The sequence below is a fragment of the Ostrea edulis genome, chromosome 5, assembly GCF_947568905.1.
Source record: "Ostrea edulis chromosome 5, xbOstEdul1.1, whole genome shotgun sequence".
NCBI classification, from domain to species: Eukaryota; Metazoa; Mollusca; class Bivalvia; order Ostreida; family Ostreidae; genus Ostrea; species Ostrea edulis.
This window is the reverse complement of record NC_079168.1, coordinates 9408078-9434896: the sequence shown is the minus strand read 5'-3', so window position 1 is coordinate 9434896 and position 26819 is coordinate 9408078. Positions and strand designations below refer to the sequence as shown.

Below are 26819 nucleotides of genomic sequence, written 5' to 3'. Positions count from 1 at the left end.
ATCGTCTCTTCAATGGAAAAAATATATTTACATCGGAAGAGTAAATGCTTACTGTCAAACACTTGCAATCTCACAATGTAAGGGTTATTGACTGAATATCGGTAAATATGACTACTCGAGGTCGTTGCACGAGAAATCTGACCGAGATTGCAAAGACAGAGGGCGGTCGTATTTTCTGACATTCAGTCAATAACCTTATTAATTATCCTTTACCAAATTCTAACTTTAAGATGAAGTGTTTACATCCATTGTTATATGTAAATTGATGTGACGTCACAATCATCGAGTTATGTATGCAGATGTGACGTCACACTGTGATAGTAGCCCCTGAGAATTTTTGTTTGGGCTTTTAAGACTCATTAAAAGCCTAGATATTATAATGAATCTGAAGGAAAATTACTTAATAATGCATAATAGAATATTGGTAAAATTTACCATAAAGACACTTTGCATTTTCTAAACATTTTATTTAGCTTGATTTTAAATATTATGGTTGAATGAATAATCTTCACTTACTAAGAAAGCAGTTTGCATCCACGGGTACCTGGGTGGATAAATGGGATCTGCTTACGGCGAATAAGCCCATGTGAATACACTTTCCAGGTTCAATGTTGAAAAACGCATTTCGCTTTGCTTCAGCGATAGATTTATTATCCCAGTTCTTCAAAATGTATTCTGCTAGAGTTGTGTTAGTATTTTGATTATCAAGCCACATTTTTCCATTTACGATCGCAACGGATCGGGCTTTACTGGTGCCAACTTTTACTCGTGGAAAAATATCATCATCTCCATCGTTAGATCCAATCTGCCACTCTATAATGAAAGGCGAAGATAACGAACAGTGATCAATCTCATAAATCATTTCCATAACGTTCAAACAATCGTTTTAATATGTTTACATTGAAAAATGATTGTATAACAAACCATAAAGCTCCACATCTGAAATGTTCTGCATCAACTGAACATTGCAAAACTTACCATAAAATTCCACATCTGAAGTGCGCGGGATCCACTGAACTCCAACATTGTTTCCAGATGACAAAAATGTCACATTTGGGGGAGGGTTAATTAAGTATGGATTTCCAAATAATGGAGACGTTACTGTTTGTGATACATCTGGTGCATGTAGTTCAACGGTGACATTGCAATATCCCTTCCCAAGCAAACCTGCAGAATTATATGCATACACAGAAATATAATACGTAGTGAAATCTCGAAGTATTCCCTTTAGATTGTCGACTCGAAAAGTCTTATTCATTCCGATTTCTGTTTCGTTAAGAACAGAAGTATCATTCATTGATGTCCCAACACTCACTGCATACTTCACTATTTGACCAACATCTTCACTACATTCCCAAAATGCCCCTAAACTTTGTAGACTTTTTTGATAGGCAGCCGGTTCCGTCATAGAGTGTTCAGGATCCACACATTTTACTTTCTCAAAGTAGGGTGCTGTAGTGTCAATTGTAATGGCTGGGCTATGAATAAGTATGTCAAGACCAGCTAGGTTGACCACTTTCACGTTTATAAAATACGCCGGGGTTTCGTACAAATCAAATGCTTTGCTTCCGTTACTTGTATCAAATGTTTCATTGTGTATCCCTTTATTCGCATTTGATGATGATAACAGTGTTAAATTGTTAATGGTAGTTGGAAAAATTTCAAATTCGTCCTTTTCTAAGCAATTTCTGTCACAAACACCAGGGCATATGGCATAACAAGGTTGACAAAATTCCATAAATAACTGAAGAGGTTTGATATTGTCAGTTTTGTTGATGCTATCTGATACGCCTATCCATATTTCTTTTAAATGACTTTCGTCGTCAAAAAAGCCCTTTCCATACTGACAAGCATGGTCATTGTTCAAAGGAATATTAATTTGCATGAACCTAGATACACTATCATATGGATGGAATATATCAGTTACAGGTGGGAAAAAGCCATTTTCATTGTGCGTTAACAAAAACATTGCCCATTCATCTTGAAATTTCAGATCTGTAAATTGTACTAATTCCTCGTCGTTAATGAAATATGTTACGGACCATGAAATCTCATTTCCACTATTTCCATCCTCACCCTCCAGTTCAATCTCAATATCAAGTAACTCTTCAATTTCGTAATTCATGGTTCTTTTGCAGTTTTCATATCTGTCTTTAGACCAGAGTATGATCTTTCTATTTTGTTCTCTCGGATATCCAGCGATCGTAATTCCTACTCCATAATCTTGAGGAATTCCCGTGAATCTGGATTCGCTTCCGTTGCCTATTGAGTAGTTCGAATCAAAATAATGCTGTTCTTCAAAATTAAACGGAACATGATTTAGGCTTGGTGCAAGGGCAATGATTGTTGTCATATTTTCACCTTTAAGCGGTAAAAGTTTGAATGAATACATGCCTCCAATAATTTTGAACGGCTCTGATGCAACCCCTCCTTTAATTATTTTCTGCAACGTGTCATCATGGCGTATACCAATATCTAAATGCTCCGATGTGATATCGACACATTCAGAAGAAAAGTTTGAAATTGCCCTAAATGAATTGAAAGGGAACATTTGATGTCGAGGGCATTCGTACGCAGATTTTGATCTCGCAATTGCCATTACGGCATCTATTTGTGACTGTGATGATTGAAATGGTTTTGGCTGAATCCAGTCTAGTCCAGGTTTTACATCACCTTTCAATGGGCTTGTCATGTCAACAAATATTGGCACGCTGGTTATATCTCGACTTAACCCGGCACGATTGACAATTCTCATTCGTACAAAGTACGGGATTTTACTCTCGAGATTCAACTGGTAAAATGTATGTTCTGTTTCATTTACAATCTCTGACTCAGTTAAAATGATTTCTTCTGTAGAATTGCAATGTTGTTTAGAGAGGAGTGTTATTACATACATTTTGATACCACTTTCTTCGTCTAATCCGTGTTCCCAGTGAATATCTAGTGTTGTGTTTTCATGCACATAGACTATTGGAACATTGTAAAATGACCCAATAAAAAGTTTGCCTTCCAATGGTGGAGTTGTATCAATTGTTAACGAGGTACCTGATACCACTGAACATAACCCAGCTTCATCCTCTGCAATCACGGAAACAAAATATTCTAATCCATGCTTCAGTTGTAAATTCTTAATTGTAACGTATGTGTCATCTCCCACTCCTCTTGGAGATAACACATCATATTTGTGACTATCCAGACCAATAATTGTAGTGCAGTCTGCGTTTTCAATTGCAAACTTGCTTTGAGATGATCCCACAGCTACATAGTATTCTCTTATACCCAGGTCAGAAACAAAGTCACTCCAGTACACACTAATTTTGTTTGTTATTGACTGAAATCGATCATAGTATACTTTCCCAGGTATAACTCCAATCCGGAATCCCACTCGGATTCCATCGGATGTAGACTCCTGGCTGCTTCCTGCTAGACTTATAGCCTTTACTGTTACATAATATGTCACTGTCTTTTCAGTCAGATTAAGATTGGTAAATATGTAAGAAGTATTTAAACCAACATCGACAAAAGCGTGTATGTTGCTCCTGGTAATACTGTATCTTCGATCATTACCAATTGCAATCATATATTTTATAATTGTCTGAGTAGGATCCTTCCCATCAATTTTCCCAAAGATTTCCCAATTTGCAGATATTTCTGAAGATGATGCTTGATAATCTCGATCGTCACTTGGTCCATCACGGACTATTCCAGGATCAGGTGGTTGAATTCTCACGGCTATTCCATCTGATCTCGACAGAAATGTTCTTTGCAATGCATCTGTTATTCGAATTATGTTGATATAGGTTTTTCCATTATTTAGTTGGAGTTCGTCGCTGAAAAAATGGTTACTTGCACCTTGAATGTTTGTAAAGTTTTGGACTAGATTGCCTGCAATATCCTCAATAGCCCACTCAGCTTTGATTACACGGCATAAATCTGAGTAAATCCATTTACCTCCCATGAGAGAGGTTCTATGTTGAAAATCCTCATCATGAGTTAAGGTATATCCATCAATTACTGACAGAGTGGGGAATGGACTTATTGCAATTGGTTCGGAGACAACAGTTCTGTAAAGTCCTACATCATTGAAAACTCTTACCGTCGCATACACCATTTCCCCAACAGGTAATATTAGATCATTTAAAAAAGTGTAATTGCTATATGATCGCGTAATAAACTTCATAACGTTTGTAATTCCTGCTGCAGTTCCTAGTCCAATTTCAAATCTACAATTAAATTGTATTTCGTATCAGAATTTAGAAATACAAAAATTTGAAAATACCTGGCATGTATGGAAAACACTTTTTGACAACATAAAAAAATCATAATTTTGCTATTTCAAGCACTGTTTTTCCCCCTACTTTTGAAGCCACATGTACTTTTATCTATTTACTCGAGCTCTGTATTGTTATCATTTTTCTCTTACAATTATATTAAAAATGCAAGCACTTACCAACAAATGTATTAGTGTGAGTATGAAAGTGTGTGAAAGTGGTTAGAAAAAAAATGGCAAATGTTCTTCTGTCTTATGTCAATATTTGTGAAATAAAAAATTAATAAATGATAAAAAATAATATACAATTAAAAAAAATATGTATATCAATTATTATTTGTCTTGGTTGCAGATGATGAAACAATAGAATACAGCTTGAATCATTAAGTAAAACGTTTTGAATATCAGTATAAAAATATTATTCAGCATGTGACGTAGTATGGACCTTATCTTCTAGTATTCAGAGTTGATTTAACGGGTAAGAATTTATCAAGACTCGGTGAAACATTTTTTTAAAACAAATAAAAACTGTATTTCAACGTCCCAATAAAAAAATCAATGAGTTCAACTTTTGAATATATCAATACATAAACATGTAACAATAATCAACTTACTTATGCAATGTTGTTTCTTTATCTTCAAAATTTTGTAGTATGATATCTACAAAGGAAGTAGGCTGTTGACATTCTTGTTTTTCTTTTCTGACAATGCCTGGTTTGATAGACGTTACAAAATATATTTGGCCTCCGTCAGGCTCGGATCTGTCCACAGCTATTGGAAATTCTAATTTCAGATAGTCTTCCAAAATATTGGAAAGCTTAATGCTAACGAAAATGTTAGTAACGTCCGTTTCCAGCAAAACTTGTTTTAAATCACGGAACCATGAATATTGAAACTTTGGAACGGTAGTGAAATTCATGATATTGAAGATAGAACTTTGATTTCCAACAGCAATCTGAATTTTTGCTACTCTACTCTCATTTTCCACAAACGTAACCCATGAACACTTGACGAGAGACTGGACAACGGATATTGTTGGCGTGCATTTAAAATCAACAAGTTCTGGTATTGTGCTGTCAATGATTATTGGATTAGATGTGATCGAGCTGCTTAATCCCGCGCTATCTGTTGAGTTGATTGTAAGAAATAATGTCTCTCCCGTCTCCAAATGGACACTACCAGCGGGTATAGAATTAAGGGATGGGTCATTGGATTGCCAGACATCTTTGGATTGTGGTTCCTTTCTCAACACAACAGACTGGTTCATAATTGACGACAAGTCACTTATATCCCAATATAAATCGACAGAATCCAAATTCTTTTGAAATACCACTGTGTTTCTAGACTGCATTGGCATATTCTTTTCTATTCGAGTAAATGATACTGTCGGTGGGCTAGAATCCACCCTTATACCATCTGATGAAGCGAGAATGTACGCTTCGCGACATTTATATCCTGTCCTTGCTCTCACTGTCATAAAATATGTTTCTGAGTCATAAAGTGTCAGGTGTATTTGAGCATATCCAAAAGTTTCGTTTTTCATAACAATGCCGTAACTTGTGTATGGGAGAATGTCACTGGAAAAAGGACTTGATCCTACAGCCCAGTCATAACCAAATATATTACATGCTTCACTCTCAAAGCCAATGAAAGACATCGCGACCGATGTTTTATCTATCTGGAAGTCTTCATCTTTCAGTAAATTTCTTCCATCGAATACTAGTCCAGGAACATTTGATTTTTGTACGTAAATAGACCTAGATCTTACAGTTTTTGAGACAAGTCCTGCACGGTTTTTTGCTTTGACTGACACTATATATGTGTAGTTTGATGTTAAAGTTGGTGCCATGCTTAGATTATCAATTAAAACAGAAGCCTTTTTACCATCAACTTCATACCAAGGGAGGATTTTCTGCATGTTACCTTCAACACCAATCGCAACAAAAATGGTTTCTAAACTACTTTCAAAATCACGAACTTTCCAGCTGATAGTTATTGCAGAAGGTGAATCATGCAAAATATATCCATTTTCATCTAATTCTTCTTCCTCTTCAAATTTTCCAATGTGAACCTAAATATACAATTTCAATAAGAATCACAATTTCATGGTGATATGTATATCAGATGCAAGTATTTTTATATATACTATTATATTCTTATAACGTAATTCATATTTGTGATATAATCTTTTTCACCTTAATGAGTGAAGGCGGTGTAACATCGATCACAACTCCATTTGATTCGTGTGTAGTAGAGAGGTCAGCTCTATTCACTGCTGTGAAATGAGCGAAATACTTAAAACCAGACGTCAACATCACAGTTATATTGAGCGCAGTTTGTGACTCCTTGGAAATTCCTTCGATAGTTTTGTAATCGGAATCGTCTGGCCATACTTTCAATTTTTGCCCTGCCTCCAAACGATTTATAAGGATCCTATACTCTTTGATATCCGACTCTTCGTCTTCAAATTTCCACCGTAGAAATAAAGTTTTATCATCAGCTTGATATCCCTTTCCAGATAAACAATCGGATATCATTATTACATTAGGAGGCGTATGGTCAATTAAAACTCCGTTCGATGACTGTGTATTCTTTAGTTCTGCTCCATTTGTTGCTTCGACTTCAACAGTGACAAAGTCAAGATGACTAAGAGACAGCGAATGATCCTCCAGAATTTTAATTTGCTTCATATTAAGTGATTTTTTAAGCTCTTTGTTGATAAAAACGTTCACATTATACTGTGCTATATCACTTTCTGCATCGGTAAAATTATTCCAGACAGCATGTACAGTAGCCGATTCGGAGGAAAAATTTATATCTGATTCTAGATCAACTCCATCGTTTACAAACCCTGCTTTAGGCGGTGTAACATCAATTAAAACTGTAAAAAAAAAAAAAAATACACAATTCTCTAAACTGTCTGTAGTTGAATTTTTGGGTGAAAAAATAATGACGATAGCGTCATACAAAGTTGAAAACGATTGTAACCTTTCATAGGGCATTTTAGATTCATACAATTATTTGCAAAGCATTGATATGTACTAATAACAAAGAAACTGATACAATTGTACACGCGTTTTAACTTTAAAAGAAACACAATGAATATGGGAATATATCTATTGGAATCGATATTTGAAAAAAGAATCGTGAGGTATCCAGACGTTAATTACCGAACAACCATAACAAATATATTATTTCACAGAATGGGAAAGTCAGGCACATTATTTTTAGAAGTAAAATATACATTCATACAAGCAGTAAATATAAATCAAAATCATATCATAACTGGTCCCCGATATCATATGCACAAGTTACATCCCTTGCATTAACTGTCCATCTCGAAGAACAGATTCTCGGCAGTGTTTGAAACATTCAAAATATCAACAATCTCCGTTTACCTGATAGAGGGCTCACAGTGGGTGTGACCGGTAGACAGGGGATGCTTACTCCTCATAGGCACATGATCCCACCTCTGGTATATCCGGGGGTTTGCCCAACTTTCTATTTTTATTGATTATAGGAGTTATGAGATTGATCACTCTTCGTTATCTTCACCTTTCATTTACAATATGTACTTTATAATATTCCAGACTTACAAAAAAATTATATTTTCAATATATAATCAAGAGTTATAAACTAGTGTAATAATGAACCTTCACAAAAATCCACCCTATCGAAACATTTATTAATATTCTTAGTATAGTATAGATTCCTAAATATACACAAGGAATTAATCATTGCAGAATTTAGCAAAAAGTAGAACTCGCGGAATAAAATGAATTACTTTTATTCTCATTTTGTTAAAATACATGTAAACACTCCTGATCAACAATTCACTCGCCAATTCATGTTCTTGCGATTATCCTGATCAACAATTCACTCGCCAATTCATGTTCTCGCGATTATCCTGATCAACAATTCACTCACCAATTCATGTTCTCGCGATTATACATCAATAAATCATCATACGATATTAACTACTCGCACATAATAAAGAATGTACAGTAATAAAGGGATAGACAAATATTTTGGCAAAACTTTGCAATATTGAGCTTTTTTACTACTTTCTTTTTCTGATAATCACATGATCTGCATCTATATTTCACACAAAATACGCGTTAAATATAGCCCAGGACATTATTTGTATTGCTTGTAGGAGTAATGAGATTGATCACTGTTCGTTATCTTCACCTTGCATGTAAAGCAACATTTAAAATAGCATTCGTATAGGGGATTGCATGCTGTGTTACACCCCAAATCGTCGCCCCATCCCAAATCGTCGCCCCGGCGACGATTTGGGACAAGATTGCACTATCATTAGGGGCGACGATTTGGGATGTATTATAGTACACCCTAAATTGTCGCTCGTCCTAAATCGTCGACTGTCAATATTTTATTGACGTTTTAGGATAGATTACATAGAGGTTAAATATTTTATTTTACCCCCTCTTATATGGGGGTACATAGGTTTCACTTGGTCTGTTTTCTGTCTGTCCGCACTTATATCTCTGGTGTTTGTCGACCTATTGGGCTGAAATTTTGTATGTAAATTACAATTGACCCTCTGACATGCCTTCCTAAAAATGAGAATTCTGGAAAGAGAGCTAACAGGCTTAATCTTCTGCAATCTGATGTCACTAACAAATCTGCGGTGAACAAGACCTAACAACATCATGATCAGCAGAATGATCCTACAACAAAAGGCAAAAAATGGAACCACCACCACCAACAACAAATATAACTCTTTCAATATTAACAACACCACTACCAACCAAAAACAACAATGATAAATACTGTGGTCATAGTAAATTTTAAAACAAATACAACAGAACACGTAAAATTCGAAGTAGAGGATTAGAATGGCTTGCTTATTAGGTCCAGAGAACCTTTTGCGGTTATAGCTGGGCCACAAAAGAAGACGAGAGAGGAGGAGAGGAAAGGGAGTTAACAAACAGAGCCAGTTTGTATGTAAACGATGTTTCCAAATACATGTAGTTGCAGCAAGGGGGACGACAATATGGGGTGTGAGGTTATGCCCAAATCGTCGCCGGTTATGATTTAGGACGGACAACTATTTGGGGTGTTACATAAGAAACCCCAAATCGTCGCTCATCCCAAATCGTCGTCGGCGACAATTTGGGACGGGCGACGATTTGGGGTGTAACATGCTGTGTATGTTCAACATTTAAAAAATATTTCAGCAAGTGGATAGGTAAGGCCATATGGACGTTTCTCAATAATGAAAATTTAAAAGTAATCATTATGATTGATTTTGATGTCTAGATATTGCATGCAAATCTGATAATATAAAGAACACAAGGTAGTAGGACACAAACGCCCCCTGGATATACTATAGGTGGGATCCGACGCCTAGGAGGAGTAAGCATCCCTGTCGACCCATCACACCCGCCGTGAGCCATATATGTCTTGATCAAGTAAACGGAGGAAGCCGTAATTAAAATCAGTGTGTAATGAACGATCTAACAATTGGTATCGGTTTGAAACACGCCAGACAACATTTAGTACGATTATAATCTGTTAATATTAATAAATCTAAGAGAAGAAGGATAATGTACTTACCTCCGTCGGAAGATCCATTTGAGTGCTTCGAGTTCAGTGCATCATTAAAAGCAATTACAGTTGAATAGTATGTTGTGTTGTGCTTCAGAATAACATCAGTGCATCCTATCTTAGTGTGATGAGAGACGTTTTTAAACTGACTAATATCATCAAGTTGTGGTCCGCTTCCAACGCCCCACATAAATCTGAATTTCAAAAATAGACATTCAGCCTACATGTAAGGTAATTTAATGATTATAAGCCATAGCTAATCATCATCGTAATGGAATCATAGATTAAAAGACTAAAACAAAATCGTATCGACTGAAGAATATACTTTCTAATCCCTGATTCCGGGTCAAAAAAATTCGTCCACTGAGCGCATATTTTGTCAGTTTCATGTTGATATTGTAGATCACCTTGAAGTCTGTCACCATCACTCACGACACCGACAATGGGAGGGGTTTTGTCCACCATTATAGGTTGAGGCGCATGCCCAGATGCAAATTGATCAACTTTTAAAGACATGTGAAATGTTAAAAGTTATCAAACATTATGTAGGGGTGACTATATACGGTATACATGTATATGGCTATGCAAATTAGAATGTGCTTTAAAATTGTAATATAGTCTTTAAACGGCATGTCCTCAATACCGAAGGAAAAGTACTGTCATTTTTCAGTGTGTTGGGGGTTCAGATATTCTATTTAATCAATAGACTCTTTTAATATATTAATTATAATTTTGGATGGGATTTTCTTCAATTTGTCACAACAAAGAACCTTCATTGCTAAATATTCGGCCTTGAGTATCAACACTTGTTGAATGTGTGCACGTGGTATTTCTATGTGAAGGATTCTAAAATGAGAAGGACGCAAAATAACAAATAAATGAATAAAAATTCATTCAAGAAATGTAGTAGTTGGTGATGATATGCTTACCATTATTCACAGCTCTGACCCTTATCCAAGCCGGTACCCCTGGTTTCAGATCTAAGTTTTCCACCACAAAAAATGGATCAAATCTGTTCATATGATTCCGCCTGACATACCCACGTACTTCAATATCATGTTTGGATTTGCCGAGACCAAAATCGATTCTCTGGATTCCAGATCCATCATCTGATACGTTGTAATAAACGGCTAGAATGTCGAAATCTTCGTCAAACATTATATCAGGCACTTGATGAAAAATTGGAGGGGATGTGTCAACGATCAATGGTGTAGAATGACAAACTGTGGTTACAAGTGATCCGCCATGAACTATGTTATTCAATGCTTGGACGGTTACATAGTATTTCCCATCTTCTAAATGAATATTCTTCTTGTACCCGGTGTAAGTCCAAAATTTGGGGTTGGAGAGAGATGCATGTGGGTCAACATATCCAACTATATTGTATCCACACGGTTTCCTCCCAGCTGCCCAAGTAAATCCATATATTCCACTTTCTCTATCTTTAAATCCATCCCAATTTGCTGCAAGGAATCAAATCTCGTTTATTGTACATGTTTTTATGAACTTCTTTCATTTGATGTAATTCTCAAATGTTTTCTCAAATGAATATTACTAATCGTATAATGGCGTTATACCCCAATCAATCAAATGCATGTTGAAAGGATAAGGAAGCGAATAGATGAAAATGATTAGTATCTTTTAAAAGAGAAAAGAATCCTTGAAATTGAAAAATGTACATGTACATTTGTATATTGGATAATTTGGTGCATTGGAAATGTTGGCTCTCTTGGTGGATGAGGACAATTTTATATTTAAAACGTTTGACGTTTTATTCATAAAAAATAATGATGCATTTGTTGAATCGTACAAAAAGACAAAACGCAAAGATTTCAAACTACATTTTAAATGAAAATTTGCTAAATATTTCGGATGCCAAAATTACGCGATATGCGGTATCAACATACAAATACTCATTAATATAAGTGAAAAAGCCTGTGTTCGTAAAACGTTATGCCCATGGCGACAACAACGAAAGAAATGAAAGGTCTTCTCATCGGGCATCTATATACAAAAAAGTTAGGAAGATATTGCCTAGATTAATATCTCATAAAAGTAGGCCAAACACCAAGGTCATGGCCATAGGGTCAATAATTGCGTGTCAATTGCCTCTTTTCGTAATGTTTGCTTGTAAGAGTTATCGTTCGTTTGGGACGGTATATATAAACTTCCGGTAAAGAGTTTACAAAACGCTCAATTACAAACATTTACATTGGCAGTGATTTTTCAACATTTTTTCAAAAGGGTCCTTTGACTTTTAAATTGGGAAAAATTGTCGACAATTTGGTCAACTTGAGAAAACCCAGTATATATAATAACCTAAATATATGTATCAAGTCCAGTAGCTAAGTATTTTGTACTAGATGTAGCTTGAAAATACGGATGTATATTTAATTGCTGTGGTAAAATTTAGAAATTCATTTCAAAATTAAGGATTATCTGCTTCATGCATAGCTCTTATCCTTAGACGAATTTGTCTCCAGTTTTTTGGCACTCTGTTTTCCCCTAAAATAGCTCTTACAAGTTAATTATTATTTCGGATTTAAAACATTTCGGCTTGAGCATCACTGAAGAGACATTAATATTCTTTTTCGAAATGCGCATCTGGTGCATCAAAATTGGTACCGTATAAGTTTTACATCAAACAAGTTATCAAGCACAAACTGATGTCATTCTTCTTTTATTTTACTTATCTAACTTTCTTTTCTTTAGGGTCTTAAAATGTTATTCTATCTAAATCACGTAGAATTGATGCGTCTTTGCCACATCGTATACGTAAACTATTCACATCAAATTTATTTTTTAACAAATGTGTTTTCGCCAGTTTTTATTATTTTGAAAAGTGCAAGTTATATTGGGAAAAATTGGTAATTTTTGGGAGGGGAATGGGCTGACAATCGGGCCTAAAATGGGCCTTAAAATCACTGATTGTATATGAATTCGTTTATTGATACATGCAAAGGCTTATCCTAACACTACCGTCAAAAACATCACGTACATCCAAAAATCGCAAATACAAACATTTCTTCTAGTAAATCATTTTTTTAAAAAGTAGCGACAAACTCAAATTTGCACTATGTGTTGTTGAAGCTAGGCCGATAAGCTTGTCGGCGTAAACTCAAATGTGCACTATGTGTTGTTGAAGCTAGGCCGATAAGCTTGCCGGCGTAAACTCAAATGTGCACTATGTGTTGTTGAAGCTAGGCCGATAAGCTTGCCGGTGTACATTTTTATTTTTTTCCATTTTTCCGTAATGTTGAGGTTATATATTGCTTCATTCGGTTGAAAATGATGATATCAAAAAATAAAATCAAGCTCCTCACATATTCTCCCACTACACTTCTGTCAAAACATGCTTTCAATATAGTTCCATGCGAACTGAAAACACACTGCTTCAAATGATTTTGTTTACTGATGTAACCAGTGGAGGGTAGACCTCTCCTCTAGCTGCCCCCAACCCCCCTCCTCCGGATAAACGCAATGCGCTGAATGAAAAAGCGAAGATAACGAACAGTCATCGATCTTATATATCCTATGAAGAATACGAAAGTAAGTGTATGGCAAATACATTCCCTGGAAACACCAGAGGTATAATCACTGAAGGTCTGAACAAATACATGTATCCCTTGCTTCTACTTGTCTCGTTATTGCTCGTGTATGAATGCTCTTAGGCACCTTGCGTAAAGTGACTCAGTGTTCTCCACAAACCGATAAGTCGTAAATTCTTTCGACTGATTAATTAGCCGGTTAATTAAAATCCATAATTCTAAATTAATGCATTTTTAAAATTTCATTTTTTATTTAACTCACGGTACATTGTAAAACAGTATGACGAGTGTTTTGAGAAGTGATTATCCGTGAACAAAAACCGCATGCAAGCAAGAAATCAAATTTGAAAATAATTCTATTTATCATAAAGAAATAATTCAAATGGCTTCGAAGTTGTGTTTATAAGAATTCCTGCGTCGTAGAAAATATGTTCGAATGTGTTCAAGTCCGTTCTCAGATAACTGTGTATGATCATCATAAAGATATATGATTTAGGCTGACCTCCATGATTTTAAGGCATACTTTCTTATTCTTTCTTTTCTTTTTTTTTACTTCTTACATTGTATTTTCATCCTCTGACTTTGTATAACTTATACCGAGCGAAGCTCGGACGGGCCGAAGGCACGTCCGCGAAGCAAGGCTCTAAAGGTAACACGTGTGTAAAAGAAAAAAGTCAAAATCAGCAAAAGAAAAAGAGATAATCTCTATATACGTTCACTGAAATTTTCGTGATCCATATGGGCGCCGCCATTTATTTTTTCATTACCTGCTTCAACAGTTATTCGTGTTTTATTTTGAATGCCAATAATAGAAGACTCTGACAATTCGTAATTTAAACACTCAGTTTGTTCAAAGTGAATAGTACAATTATCATTGTAACAGGTTTTAGCAAATAATTACATATAAAACCGTAATACGACTAAATAGATGAACTTTCTTAATCGACAAGCATTCTTCAACCATCCATAGTATTTAACTCATGCGTTCCCATCTTCAATGACCATAGTCCAACTACCGCCGCGGTGGCCTAGAGGTTAGAGCGTTCGCCTCGCATGTGGAAGGCCGGGGTTCGAATCCAAGCCGCGACAGACTTCTAATTCGTTAAAACAGGTATTGACAGTTCTATCGCCAAACGTTCAGCATCAGTTGTGAATGTCACGGGTCCTCGGAGATGACCATAAAAACGAATGTCCCATGTCGCAGTAGGTGTGGCACGCTAAAGAACCCTCACTGCGCAAAGGCCAACGAAACGGCCGACTCAGAAACCTAAAGAGAAAACACCGGTTTCCAATAATAGACTGGCGTGTTATTTTTAAATATAAGGCCAATATTTTTAATGTTTCGTTAACCAAGATAAATTACTGCTGCAGTTTAACAGTACTGACCTTTGTACGAGTCGTTCTTTAATCAATAGACCATGCTCCTATGTGGAATGATGAACAGTACAATATTTTCATAGGTGTATTCATATCACACAACAACCTTTTACATATGGCATTACTTAGCCCACTGTCTTTTTCTGACATGGCTGCAGCACCTTTAATATATTTCATCAGTTCATTCGCCTTTGGTTGATAATTCAAGTGTTTAGCTTTGCCTAAATATCATATGACAGTTGCTACACGAGTATTTATACTTACTTTTGAGAGGTCAAACTGTATAACAGTTATTTTCCTCCATTGACCTATTTTTACTTATTACATGCTGGGCATTTGTGCCCCCTTTCTTGTAGTATTTGTTTGGCTTTTCGTCAGCCACATTACGGTTTGAAAATCCTGTGAACGCAGGAACAGGTTAGTGTAAACAAACGGAACTACAGTGATCTCAGAATAAATTCTTTTACTTTCAGTCGTAACTTGCAAATATTGGAAATTGTGATGAAAATGACTAATATTTATTAAAATATATGTATCACATTTAACCCCCCACCCCCTAAGAAAACGACCCCCCCCCCCCCCCCATGAAAAGCAAGAAAAAACAACAACAAAGAAATTTCGGGTATTTTGTTGACTTGAAAGCGGAATGTATGCTCTTTAACTGTAAGATTACCGAGCACCGATTTTTTCATATTTGAGCCATTTTCAACAAGAGGGCCACCTTAAACCAAATTTCCTCAAATGGACTTATGTACAGCCATACTCAAGTAAAACAATTTCGGTGTTTTATTTCCGGTTTAGGGTGGCCTTTCGCAAGAGTTTGCATTTTGTAGGCCCAACATTACGTTACATCTACTATATACCCTATATAATCACGGTGATGTTTCTGCTTATCAAATAAAGATACTATCAACATATATATATATATATATATATATATATATATATATATATATACAGTGAAACTTCTCTAAACCGGCCGGCTCTCGGATCGGAAAAAACGGCCGGTTTAGAGGGATGGCCGGTATACAGAGAATTTAGCAATTATAGACGTTTTATCTCAATATTCACAAAGTAGGTACTGTTCAATTTGATCTGGTGATCTATGATCAATTATCGGTGGATATTAAATTAGTCCGCTTGTACCTAATGGTAATTATGAATTACAAGAAATATTCTCGCTGAAATTATCAAATTTTAAACTGAAAATCTTAAACAGGATACATAAAGAAAACACAGAGACCTATTATTGGAATTCCTCTTACCTATAAATACTCTGTTTACATTTATCGCTTATGTCATTAACAATTTTGTTTTGACGTTTTTAAAAAGTACAGTAGTAAATATGAAATTGTAATTTTAATATTTCTTTGGAATTTTAAGCCTATGGAGACCAAGAAAATTAATCTATCTTTTAATAATTATCATTAACAGTCATGGGTTTGTTCTTTATTAAATACCGCTTATATCCATACGATACATGTAGTATGGTGAAACAATATGGCGTTTGATACTGTATTCATTCAATATGTTCCTAACTGTTTTTTACGTTTTGTACATAATTTGGAAGGGTCTCTTGGATTAGCTAAGTGTCAATTAACACCCTTGACAGCACAGGTATACAATAGAAATTAAAGAGGCCACTAGTGTTTTTCACACCTTCGGTCGATGATTTCTCACCTGGCGGGTTGGTCAGTCAATTTACACACCTGGACGATCTTGATCAACCTCTGGCCAAAATTTTATTGTCTTCAAAAAGTGGCCGGTATGTTAAGGGTAAATTACACATGTTTGTTAACAAATGTACTTTAAAAAGTGGCCGATGTCCGGTTTTCAGGGGTGGCCGGTTTTGTAAGACTTTCTTTGCAAGGAAATGTTAAGATTTCTGCCAGGACTTTGAAAATCGGCCGATATTCAGGGAGAACCGGTTTTCTGAGGGGCCGGTTTGGAGAAGTTTCACTGTATATATATATCTTTATTGAGTAATTTGGGTAAACAGAAGTTTAAACTGACATTGTATACGTACAAGCAGAATATTTGTAAAAAATTATATTCAAGAAAAAAGTATTTATGTCGGCGAAAGTGCATACCAAGTGCGCTATACTTTTTGAAGCCCTTCACCGGTCTTGGTGACGTTGAGACGATCCGGAAAAAGATATTCCGATCGTGTAGGATTTAATTTTAGAGTATGACCGATAGGTGGCGTTAGTCTCGCTAAAGGGTATATAAAGAAGCGAGGTGGTGGATTCATCATCATTTTTGCACTTGACTCCAGAGTGAGAAGATCGGCAGTACCGTAGATAAAAGGTAATATTCATATTGTTTATTTCTTTTGATTAAAATCAGACGTGACTGAACAAGTCTTTCCTGTTTTAATTAATCGTAATAATCAAAACTCGAGCTTTAAGATCTGGGACTCAAAAGAGCCAATTGAGCCGCGCTGTAAGAGCCGGGAGCCAAAGTGAGCCGAGCTATCAGAGCCGAGAGCCGGAAAGAGCCGGGAGCCAAACAGAGCCACGACAGTAAAGTCAAGAGCCAGGATCTGTACATAATTGATTAATAAAATTGTAAATACGTTACTTCAATCATTTATATGTATATATTGAACTGCTAGAATCCTCAGCAAGTTATCTGAGGGATCTCAACCGCCGCATTTTGCGAATTAATAGGGATACACTCTACAACGTCTCCATATGAGTGAAAAAGTCTCCAGAGAGACGTTAAGAAGATACCATCAATCAATCACTTGGATACCGTCCCTTAAGAACGACAACTCGTACAAGCAAGAATTACGAAAATCCGGAATAGAAAGAGCGGGTAACAAAGAATAAATAAATGGAACATGAAAGCCCTATCACTCACCATTTAAAAGTTGTGAGGAAGCTTAAACTTCAGATATTTGGGTTAACGTTCAAGGTCAAGATCACAAGATGAAAAAGGACATTACATAAGCGGTCTTGACAAAAGAAATTTATATACAAACAAGAGATGTTTGCAAAACACATATGTCCCCCATGGTGCAAAATTGAAAAGGGTTATACACACACCTCATTTAATTGATAGTATTATCATCAATTCAAAATATTGAGCAGACAATATCTTCCTATGTCAAGAGTGAATTGACCATGTGACCTAAAATTCAATAGGGATCATCTACTCCTTATGCTGTACCAGTGTACCACGGTTGGTACGTGTCAATCAAGCAAATAATTCTTAAAATATAGGAGACAATATATTACTATGTCCAGTTCAACTATTGACTTTTGACCTCAAAATCAATATCGGTCATCCTCTCCTGAAGATGTACCAGTGTACTAAGTTTGATGTCTGTCAAGTAAAAGGGTTATCAAGATATTGAGTGGACAGTATATTACTATGTCCAGTTTGACCCTTGACCTTTGACCATGTGACCTCAAAATCAATAGGAGTCATCTTCTCCTGAATAAACACCAGTGTACTGTTTGATGTCTGTCCAGCAAAGGGTTCTCAAGATATTGAGCAGACAGTATATTCCAATGTCCAGGTTGACCCTTGACCTTTAAACATGTGACCTCAAAATCAATAGTGATCATCTTCTCCTGAAGATGTACCAGTGTACCAAGTTTGATGTCTGTCAAGCAAAGGGTTCTCAAGATATTGAACGGACAGTATATTCCTATGTCCAGTTTGACCCTTGACCTTTGACCATATGACCTCAAAATCTATACGGCTCATCTTCTCCTGAAGATGTACCAGTGTAACAAGTTTGATGTCTGTCAGGCAAAGGGTTCTCAAGATATTGAATGGACAATATATTCCTATGTCCAGTGTGACCCTTGATCTTTGACCATGTGACCTCAAAATCTATACGGCTCATCTTCTCCTGAAGACGTATCAGTGTACCAAGTTTAATGTCTGTCAAGAACAGGGTTCTCAAGATACTGGGCAGACAGTATATTCCCTCGTCTAGTTTGATCCTTGACTTTTGGCCATGTGACCTCAAAATCAATAAGAATCATCTTGTCCTGCAGATCTACCAGTGTACTAAGTTTGATGTCTGTCAAGAAAAGGGTTCTCAAGATATTGAGCAGACATTATATTCCTATGTCCAGCTTGACCCTTGATCTTTGACCATGTGACCTCAAAATCAATAGGGGTCATCTTCTCCTGAAGACGTACTGGTGTACTAAGTTTGATGTCTGTCAAGCAAAGGGTTCTCAAGATATTGAAGGGACTGTATATTCCTATGTCCATTTTGACCCTTGACATTTGACCATGTGACCTCAAAATCAATAGGGGTCATTTTCTCCTGAAGACATACCAGTGTAACAAGTTTGATGTCTGTCAGGCAAAGGGTTCTCAAGATATTGAACGGACAATATATTCCTATGTCCAATGTGACCCTTGACCTTTGACCATGTGACCTCAAAATCAATAGGGGTCATCTTCTCCTGAAGACGTATCAGTGTACCAAGTTTGATGTCTGTTAAGAAAAGGATTCTCAAGATATTGAACGGACAGTATATTCCTATGTCCAATATGACCCTTGACCTTTGACCATGTGACCTCAAAATCAATAGGGGTCATCTTCTTCTGAAGATGTACTGGTGTACCAAGTTTGATGTCTTTCAAGCAAAGGGTTCTCTAGACATTGAATAGTCAGTATATTCCTATGCCCAGTTTGACCCTTGACCTTTGACCATATGACCTCAAAATCAATAGGGGTCATCTACTCCTTAGGATGTACCAGTGTGCCAAGTTTGATGTCTTTCAAGCAAAGGGTTCTTGAGATATTGAGCGGACATTATATTCCTATGTCCAGAGTAGATTTACCCTTGACCTTTGACCTTTTGACCTGAAAAACAATAGAGGTCATCTTCCAACCTACATATGAAATATCTTTATCATCAAGTGAATGGTTCTCAAGATATTGAGCATGGTCTACAGACCGACCCACCGACCGACCGACAGTTGCAAAACAATATGCCCCCTCTTTTTCAAAGGGGGGGGGGCATAAATATAAACATACAACTTTTAAAAATACTTTAAAAGAGCGGAGGCTCGAATTCAAGACCTCCCAGTGAACAATCTACCACTGACCTAACCGCCGCGGTGGTCTAAAGGTTAGAGCGTTCGCCCCGCATGCGGAAGGCCGGGGTTCGAATCTCGGCTGTGACAAACCTAAGTCGTTAAAACAGGTAGTGACAGTTCCATCGCCAAACGCTAATCATCATGTGTGAATGTCACGGAGCCTCGGAGATGACTTTAAAAACGGATGTCCCATGTCACAGTAGGTGTGGCATGCTAAAGAATCCTCACTGCTCAATGACAGTCGAACAAAGGCCTAAATTTGAAGCCCATCACTGGTCTTGGTGACGTGTCCATATGAGTGAAAAAATATTGAGAGAGACGTTAAACAAGATACATTCAATCAACTCACTGAATTAGGTCTACTTTTAATAGAAGTAGATTAAATTCCAAGGTCAAGATAACTTGGTCAAAAACATAGGTACCAGACGAAAGGCCTTCTCGATGGAAATGAACAAATAACCTAAGATCACCATTCAAACGCTCTGCATAATGTTGACATTTGGGCCACACTTAAATGTCCGGGTCATTAGGTCAACACTCTTGGTATAAAAAAAAAAGGCATTGCCATAAGAAATCTATAATAAAGGAACACAATTTCATTGGAATTCTAACAGATTGTTGGAAGATTTGATTATAAATGATTATGTAAATATCGTGAATGGGGAACTCAAGATATAGGGCTCACGGCGGGAGTGTCCTGCCGACAGGGAATGCTTACTCCTCCTAGGCACCTGATCTCATCTGGTATATCCAGGGGTCCGTGTTTACCCAACTCTTTATTTTGTACAATGTGCATGTATTGCTTATAGGAGTTATGAGATTGATCACTGTTCGATATATTCACCTTTCATTTTATCACAGACCATACCAACCTGATATGTAGTGGTTTGACATTGTATATTTCTGCTCCTCTGATGGATGATGTCCGTTAAAAATCGTCCGACTTCCGACACCATCAATCAAAACCCTGCAATACATACATACATAAGTAAATAAAAACTGATCGATTGTATGTATGTTGCATGCAACACCCGCTATCGCGTCATATATCACTTACTGCAATAGTTCTAGTACTAAACATGTATTAAAGATATAGTGTTGTGATCACATCAATGCACTAAAAGTTTTGTTTTTATTCATTGGCATTGTGTTATTTACATATAGGATTATTATCAAATCCAGATCATAAATCCTTAAAGCTGGTTTAATTTTTTTATTTCATAAAACGAAATATCTTCTGAGAAAGGAATTATCGTCGTCCTTCTTAAGTTCGACTATTATGCATTTTTCTCAGCTTCAACTCAATATAGATGTATTCTAACATGTTGACAATCATTTCATTTAGACACAATTGAGAATTTCAGAATAAGTAATATTTCAGTAAACCTATGATTTTTCTTCCACGTGACGTCTTTGCATCTCTGTGTTATTGCCGCTTTACAACCATCAGCCTTCATGGTATCTAGAATTTTTAAACCAAGATGACCTGGCTCAGGAGGGGTAAAATCTATAATTGTACCTTTGGTAGATAGGACTGATTTATACCCCAGGGTATTTGTTACAACAACATTTATATAATACACTGCCCCGTGATCCAGAGAAACGTTTTTGTATGAAATAAAACTATTGAATCCAACATCAATTCTCTCATAATTACTGTACGTTCCCGTCTTCTGCAGAGATGCGAAAGGTCCTTCTAACACAGAGTGTAAATCACATGTTTGTGTATGTGATTCAAAATCAAATGAGACACATTTTGTACCGTAATCTATACAAGCTGTTGCGCACACGGTTTCGTCGTTTGTTTCGAAAGACTTTACAGGAATCGCAGTTAACTTTCCTTCTCTTCGTTGTGAAAAGTGCTTGAGATCGGAATATATACCCTTTCTTTCACTGGATGAATGTAGGTCTAACTTATACCAAGGAATCACTTCGCTCCCGTAAGGTCCAGGACTGTAGCCCAATGCTTTCAAATTATTTTTGATTAATGGCGAATCATCAAGAATCATCACAGAACCTGACAAAGAACCAGGATGGGAAGAGTAAGGATAGGTTGCTTCCACTCGGCCGTCGGGATTAGTGTTGTCATATGTTTGTAATGAACATTGCGCTACAGTTTCCAAGCCTTCCGTGTTTCTTGCTTTGACAGTCCAGTGAAGAGGTATTCCGTTCTCTAACCTAGCAGGGGATACAAGACTTGTTCCCTGAAAGTTTTGCCAACTTAACACATCTGTACCTCCAGGATTTGTTCCAATTGCATATGATAATTTTAGATCACTTCCCTCATCTTCTGGATATGTTTCTAAGTGAAAAGCTGTATCTGTTGGATGTCGTCCTTGTAGTTGTTTGATTTTGCACCCATTGGCAAATGTCGGCGGTTTTCCTCGTTTCCCAAACTTTCTCCTTGTAAAAATATTCCACTTAATTGGAGGACAACTCCACTTCCAAAAGCAGCTCTCGAAGACGGTTGCTCCAAATACCTTTGCCCAAGCACAAAGTTTTAGTTCCAAAGGAATTAACTCGACGTCAAGTTTTTGTCTGCAAAATCGTGTAATTTGCATATAGTTACTCAAGAAAAACCGCACGATTATCAACATTGACCCTTATGGTCTTAAATACAAAGCCATTATTATTTCAAATGTCAATGATTTTAATACTGGATAGATCAATATCTACAAACTTTACTACAATATTAACTAACAATGAAGACGTTCTTGATTTCTGTATTATATATTTTTCTATAGCTGTGATTTAGCACATAACTTCATATGATTATTGCCATTGTATCATCGTATGTAATAAAATTATATCAGAAACTTTTTCTTAAATAAATAAGCTTGCTTAACAAAATACAAGAAGTTATTAAATTAAGCAAAATAATGAAAACTTGAAATAATGACATACACAACTTCTACTGGTGATTTCGATTGGTAAGTCTCCGTTGTGTAAGGGAATCTAGTTTTCATTATGTAACCAATTAGTCTTAGTCCTCCGCTTGCGATAAGTAAACTGACTGATACACCGCCATATACCTCTCCAGATATCCAAGGAGCAATAACAAACTTAAAAGAAACGTAGTTCACATATAACTGTCAACATAATAACATGCTAGAAAGAAGAAAAGATTGGTTGGTTGTACATTGTTTAACGTCCAGCTCGAGCACTGTACACTTGCATGGAGATGATACCATTGCCGGTGAAGGGCTGCAACATTTAGATCAATGCTTGGCGCTTACCGCCTTTGACAATTTCTTTCATTTTCGAATATATGTTGGTTCATTAAAGTTTTTCCCAAGTTTTTATTTAAAAGAACATATGTTGACCCAGGATCAAAACCGTCACATGATTGACTCAACTGACACAAGAATGAAATGTATGACTTTTTGAGAGCAAAAAATGATTAATATCATCATCGATTGTAAAAACATTTTGTAACTTGTTTGCATTATTGTAATATGAGCCATGACGTATTTTGTGCTCCTTGGAATTATATATTTTCCAATATTGGAAACATCTCACAATTTACAGGACACAAAAACTCTTACTACAGATGTTCCACTTTTCGATCGGACATCACTTGAAATTGACATTCCAATAGCTCCACCTGCACCAAATTCTGAAAGAGATTTTTCAATTATACGTTGTTCATAGTCTGCATACGTTGGGAGTTTGATATGGAAGTATTTTCAATGTTGTGAATGAAAATAATAATCACCTAAACTGATTCCAATAGGGCCTACTCCCCATGTGTATTTAACACTGAAAATGACCAGATCCATTAATTTTTCAGGATCATCTCCAAGGTCTCTCTTATCTTTCGTTTTCATAAATTCTTTGGATACAGAACCAGTTGGCATCCCACTTTCGCTATTCATATTTAGCTGAAAATCCAAGAAATCATTACAAAGACATACTTTTAAAAATCAATTAAATTTTTCCTTGAAAGGTCTATGAATGCTTTGGATGTATTGCGACTGCCGCAAAAAACAATTTAAAGAAACAAACGTTCACTTTATTTTTTTTGAAAGATGGGTTTTCTAAGTTTCTGATACATGTTAATTCTAGAAAAAAATGAATTGGGAATCTTCAGGTATGCAGTCAAAAATGTTGAGGATTATACAAAAATAGATGAAAAACCGACTACAGAAAATGAAAAATTTTCGATGTCATATTACAAGAATGATTTTGTCATTAGAGCTAAGGACACTTGCCTCGGACAGATGGAACTTCTCTATTTTCAAATATTTCTATACAACACGAATAAATATGCAGAAATAGCAACATTAGAACCTGGAACAAGTCATGTTGATCAAATTATTAATGTTTACTTGGTGTTTGTCTTCGGAAACATGATTTGAAAATTGCTCTAGGTGCATCGTGTTGGTAAATTAAAAGTAATAAAAAAAAACCTCCACAATAAGGATACTTTCAAACGTGACCAAATTCTGTCAAAACTGTTGAAATTTGGAAAAAAATTGAAAAGTTTGTTTGTAGCAAGTGTCTTTATAGTTCGACAAACTTTTTCGATATATATACATTGTAAGACTTTGTATTCTTAGATATGCATTGGACTAATGTACACTGTATACATTGAGTTCAGTTCGGAGATAAACAGTAGGACAAAACAATTGTAAGAATGATATGATGTAGTTCAATTATTTACTTGATCCTTTAAACCTCCACTTGCAGAATTCATTGAGCCGAAAATAGAGCCAGTTTGAATGTTTCTCCCAGATAATGCACTAGCAAAACCATTCAATGATAACTTCTTAATGCTTGATAAGGAAAATAATCCTGAAAAACAAACAATCTTAATTACTCAAAACGTTTATCAATAAATATATATATCCATACATTATCATTTCACATTATATATGATTAGAATTGTCTTTGGTTGTTTCTTAAAATAAAATATGTCCTAATCACATAAGCGGAACCGTCATACATAAATCTGACAAATTCCAAGTTACCAACCAGAAATCACCACTCCTCTCCCTTTTTGTTTTTAGAAATTAAAAGGTACCGTCTAAAATATCATCAATATCCAATATCAGGCACAATACTTCATATTAATTTCTGCCAAAGTCGAAGGAACATTTGCTTCCGATGCGATTCATGACCCTGATAGCTAAAAGTCTAGTAATGGTAGGCTATTGAGTATTCATATTTCCATGATTGTGTTTGTAAATGTCATTTAAAAATCATAATTACTTCTGTTTGTTTCTCTTGTTTTCAGTTTCCTTGTCATTGTCCAATAAGTTTTCAAAATTACCCTGTATTATATAATAAGTTGAAATTATCTGTTTATTATAAGGAGTCTAAGTTATTGGACAGGTAACTGGACTGCGATTCCATTACATAACAAAATATCCAATTCTAGTTTATGTTAATGTATTGATGCATCTTGCATATTTTCTTATTTATTGTGTCCTAGATGAAAAAGTGTAAATAACAAACAATTATCAATCCCAAAGTTCCTATAAAAAGACAAAAAGAGTAGAACAAACACAGACCCCTTGAAACACCAGAGGTGACATCTGGTGACAAAGGGGAGTACATGTGAGCATCTCCCGCCGACCTGCCAAAACCGCTGTGAGCCCCACATTCCAATCAGACAAATGGGGTTATCCGTAGTAAAAAACAAAATGTCTAAAGAGCGGTCTAGCCAATTGGTTTGAAACACGTCAGACAGCAAATAACCCAATGCCAGATTGTATTGGTAAATTAGATCGTTATATAGACCATACAATTTGCGAAATGCTTATTTCAAACGAGACTGTTGCAACCCTTGTAACATCAACTTAATTGCCATGGGCCTTTCTTGGTTCCCTTCTGGGATTCGGCTTATAATAGGTCCTAAGTACTTCTTGATTGTCGTGAGAAGCGACTAAATGGACTGGTCCTCCGAATGAGACAGCAAAAACCGATGTACTGTGTCACAGTAGGTGTTGTACAGTAAAGCTCCTTCCCTGCATACATGTAAAAGCCGTATGCGTCAAGCATGGACCTAAATTTTACAGCCCTTCACCGGCAATGGTGACGTATTCATATGAGTGAAAGATTCTCGAGCTGGACATTAAATAATATACAATCCATCAATCCTTGATTTAAAAAACTGATAACACGCAGAGCATGTCTTTCCGTATCTAGTCGGTTGAGAAATATGAACATAGCAGGTAATAATCGAATATTGCTTCATGAATATGGGAAGTTGACGATGGAGAGGCTGAATCATCATTTTGTCATTAACTGGAGTTGGAAATTTGCCGCTGACGTCTATGACCAATGTAATATCCAGGTACGAAGCACATGCGAAAGACCCTGTGGTGTCCTTTATTTCCAGTTCACTGGAATATATCAAATTGACATAAAAATGAAAATGCCTATTGATGATAAACTGTAGCAATATTGCGTTATTACCTGCATATGGTGTGAACATCTCTCAACTGATTCAATACGCAGTTTGTTCTGTTTATGACAAGTTTTTTTAATCGAGACAGGCTACTGACAATCAAGTTGATGTTGCAGGGTTGTCAACAGTATCGTTTAAAGTCAGCATTTCACAGATTCTATGTTTGTTATAAGTATCCAGTTTAACAGTACAATCTATCTATGGGTCAAATGCTGTCTGGTGTCTTTCAAACCGATGGCTAGGCTGTTCTTAACACACTGGATATGACTCTCACGGCGAGTGTGATCGGTAAACAAGGGGTGCTTAGTCTTCGTAGGCACCTGATCCCTTCTTTGGTTTATCCAGGGGTCCTTGTTTGCCCAACCCTCTATTTTTATTCCTTATAGAAGTTATGAGATTGATCACTGTTCGTAATCTTCACCTTTCATCTATATGTCGGGTTGACGGACACAACAAGCTATTTTTTCTTTTCATGACGAAGCTTTCAGTAAGAATATAAAAACAGATCACCTAATAAAGGACCACAATTCGTGTCCATAGGAATCCCAAGAGACTTTTGGAAGGCATGACC

The 26819-nt window shown here is 36.1% G+C and overlaps 2 protein-coding genes across 2 annotated transcripts in view; both read right to left on the bottom strand.

The window, feature by feature from the left end:
* LOC125651665 (uncharacterized) overlaps positions 1 to 21493 on the bottom strand; it is a 33258-nt gene extending 11765 nt beyond the window's left edge. Inside the window, exons 1-9 of the mRNA XM_056167190.1 lie at positions 21223 to 21493; positions 20709 to 20803; positions 10771 to 11304; positions 10167 to 10344; positions 9851 to 10035; positions 6466 to 7151; positions 4885 to 6341; positions 979 to 4223; positions 517 to 813 (exon numbers count right to left, since the gene is read on the bottom strand). Coding sequence (XP_056023165.1) covers positions 517 to 813; positions 979 to 4223; positions 4885 to 6341; positions 6466 to 7151; positions 9851 to 10035; positions 10167 to 10344; positions 10771 to 11304; positions 20709 to 20803; positions 21223 to 21293 — 6748 coding nt within the window. The 5' untranslated portion in view covers positions 21294 to 21493. The remainder of the gene's footprint in view (positions 1 to 516; positions 814 to 978; positions 4224 to 4884; positions 6342 to 6465; positions 7152 to 9850; positions 10036 to 10166; positions 10345 to 10770; positions 11305 to 20708; positions 20804 to 21222) is intronic.
* Positions 21490 to 26819, bottom strand: part of LOC125651670 (uncharacterized) — a 41364-nt gene continuing 36034 nt past the window's right edge. Inside the window, exons 22-25 of the mRNA XM_056164488.1 lie at positions 23382 to 23452; positions 22741 to 22898; positions 21625 to 22374; positions 21490 to 21532 (exon numbers count right to left, since the gene is read on the bottom strand). Of these exons, the coding sequence (XP_056020463.1) occupies positions 21490 to 21532; positions 21625 to 22374; positions 22741 to 22898; positions 23382 to 23452 (1022 nt within the window). The remainder of the gene's footprint in view (positions 21533 to 21624; positions 22375 to 22740; positions 22899 to 23381; positions 23453 to 26819) is intronic.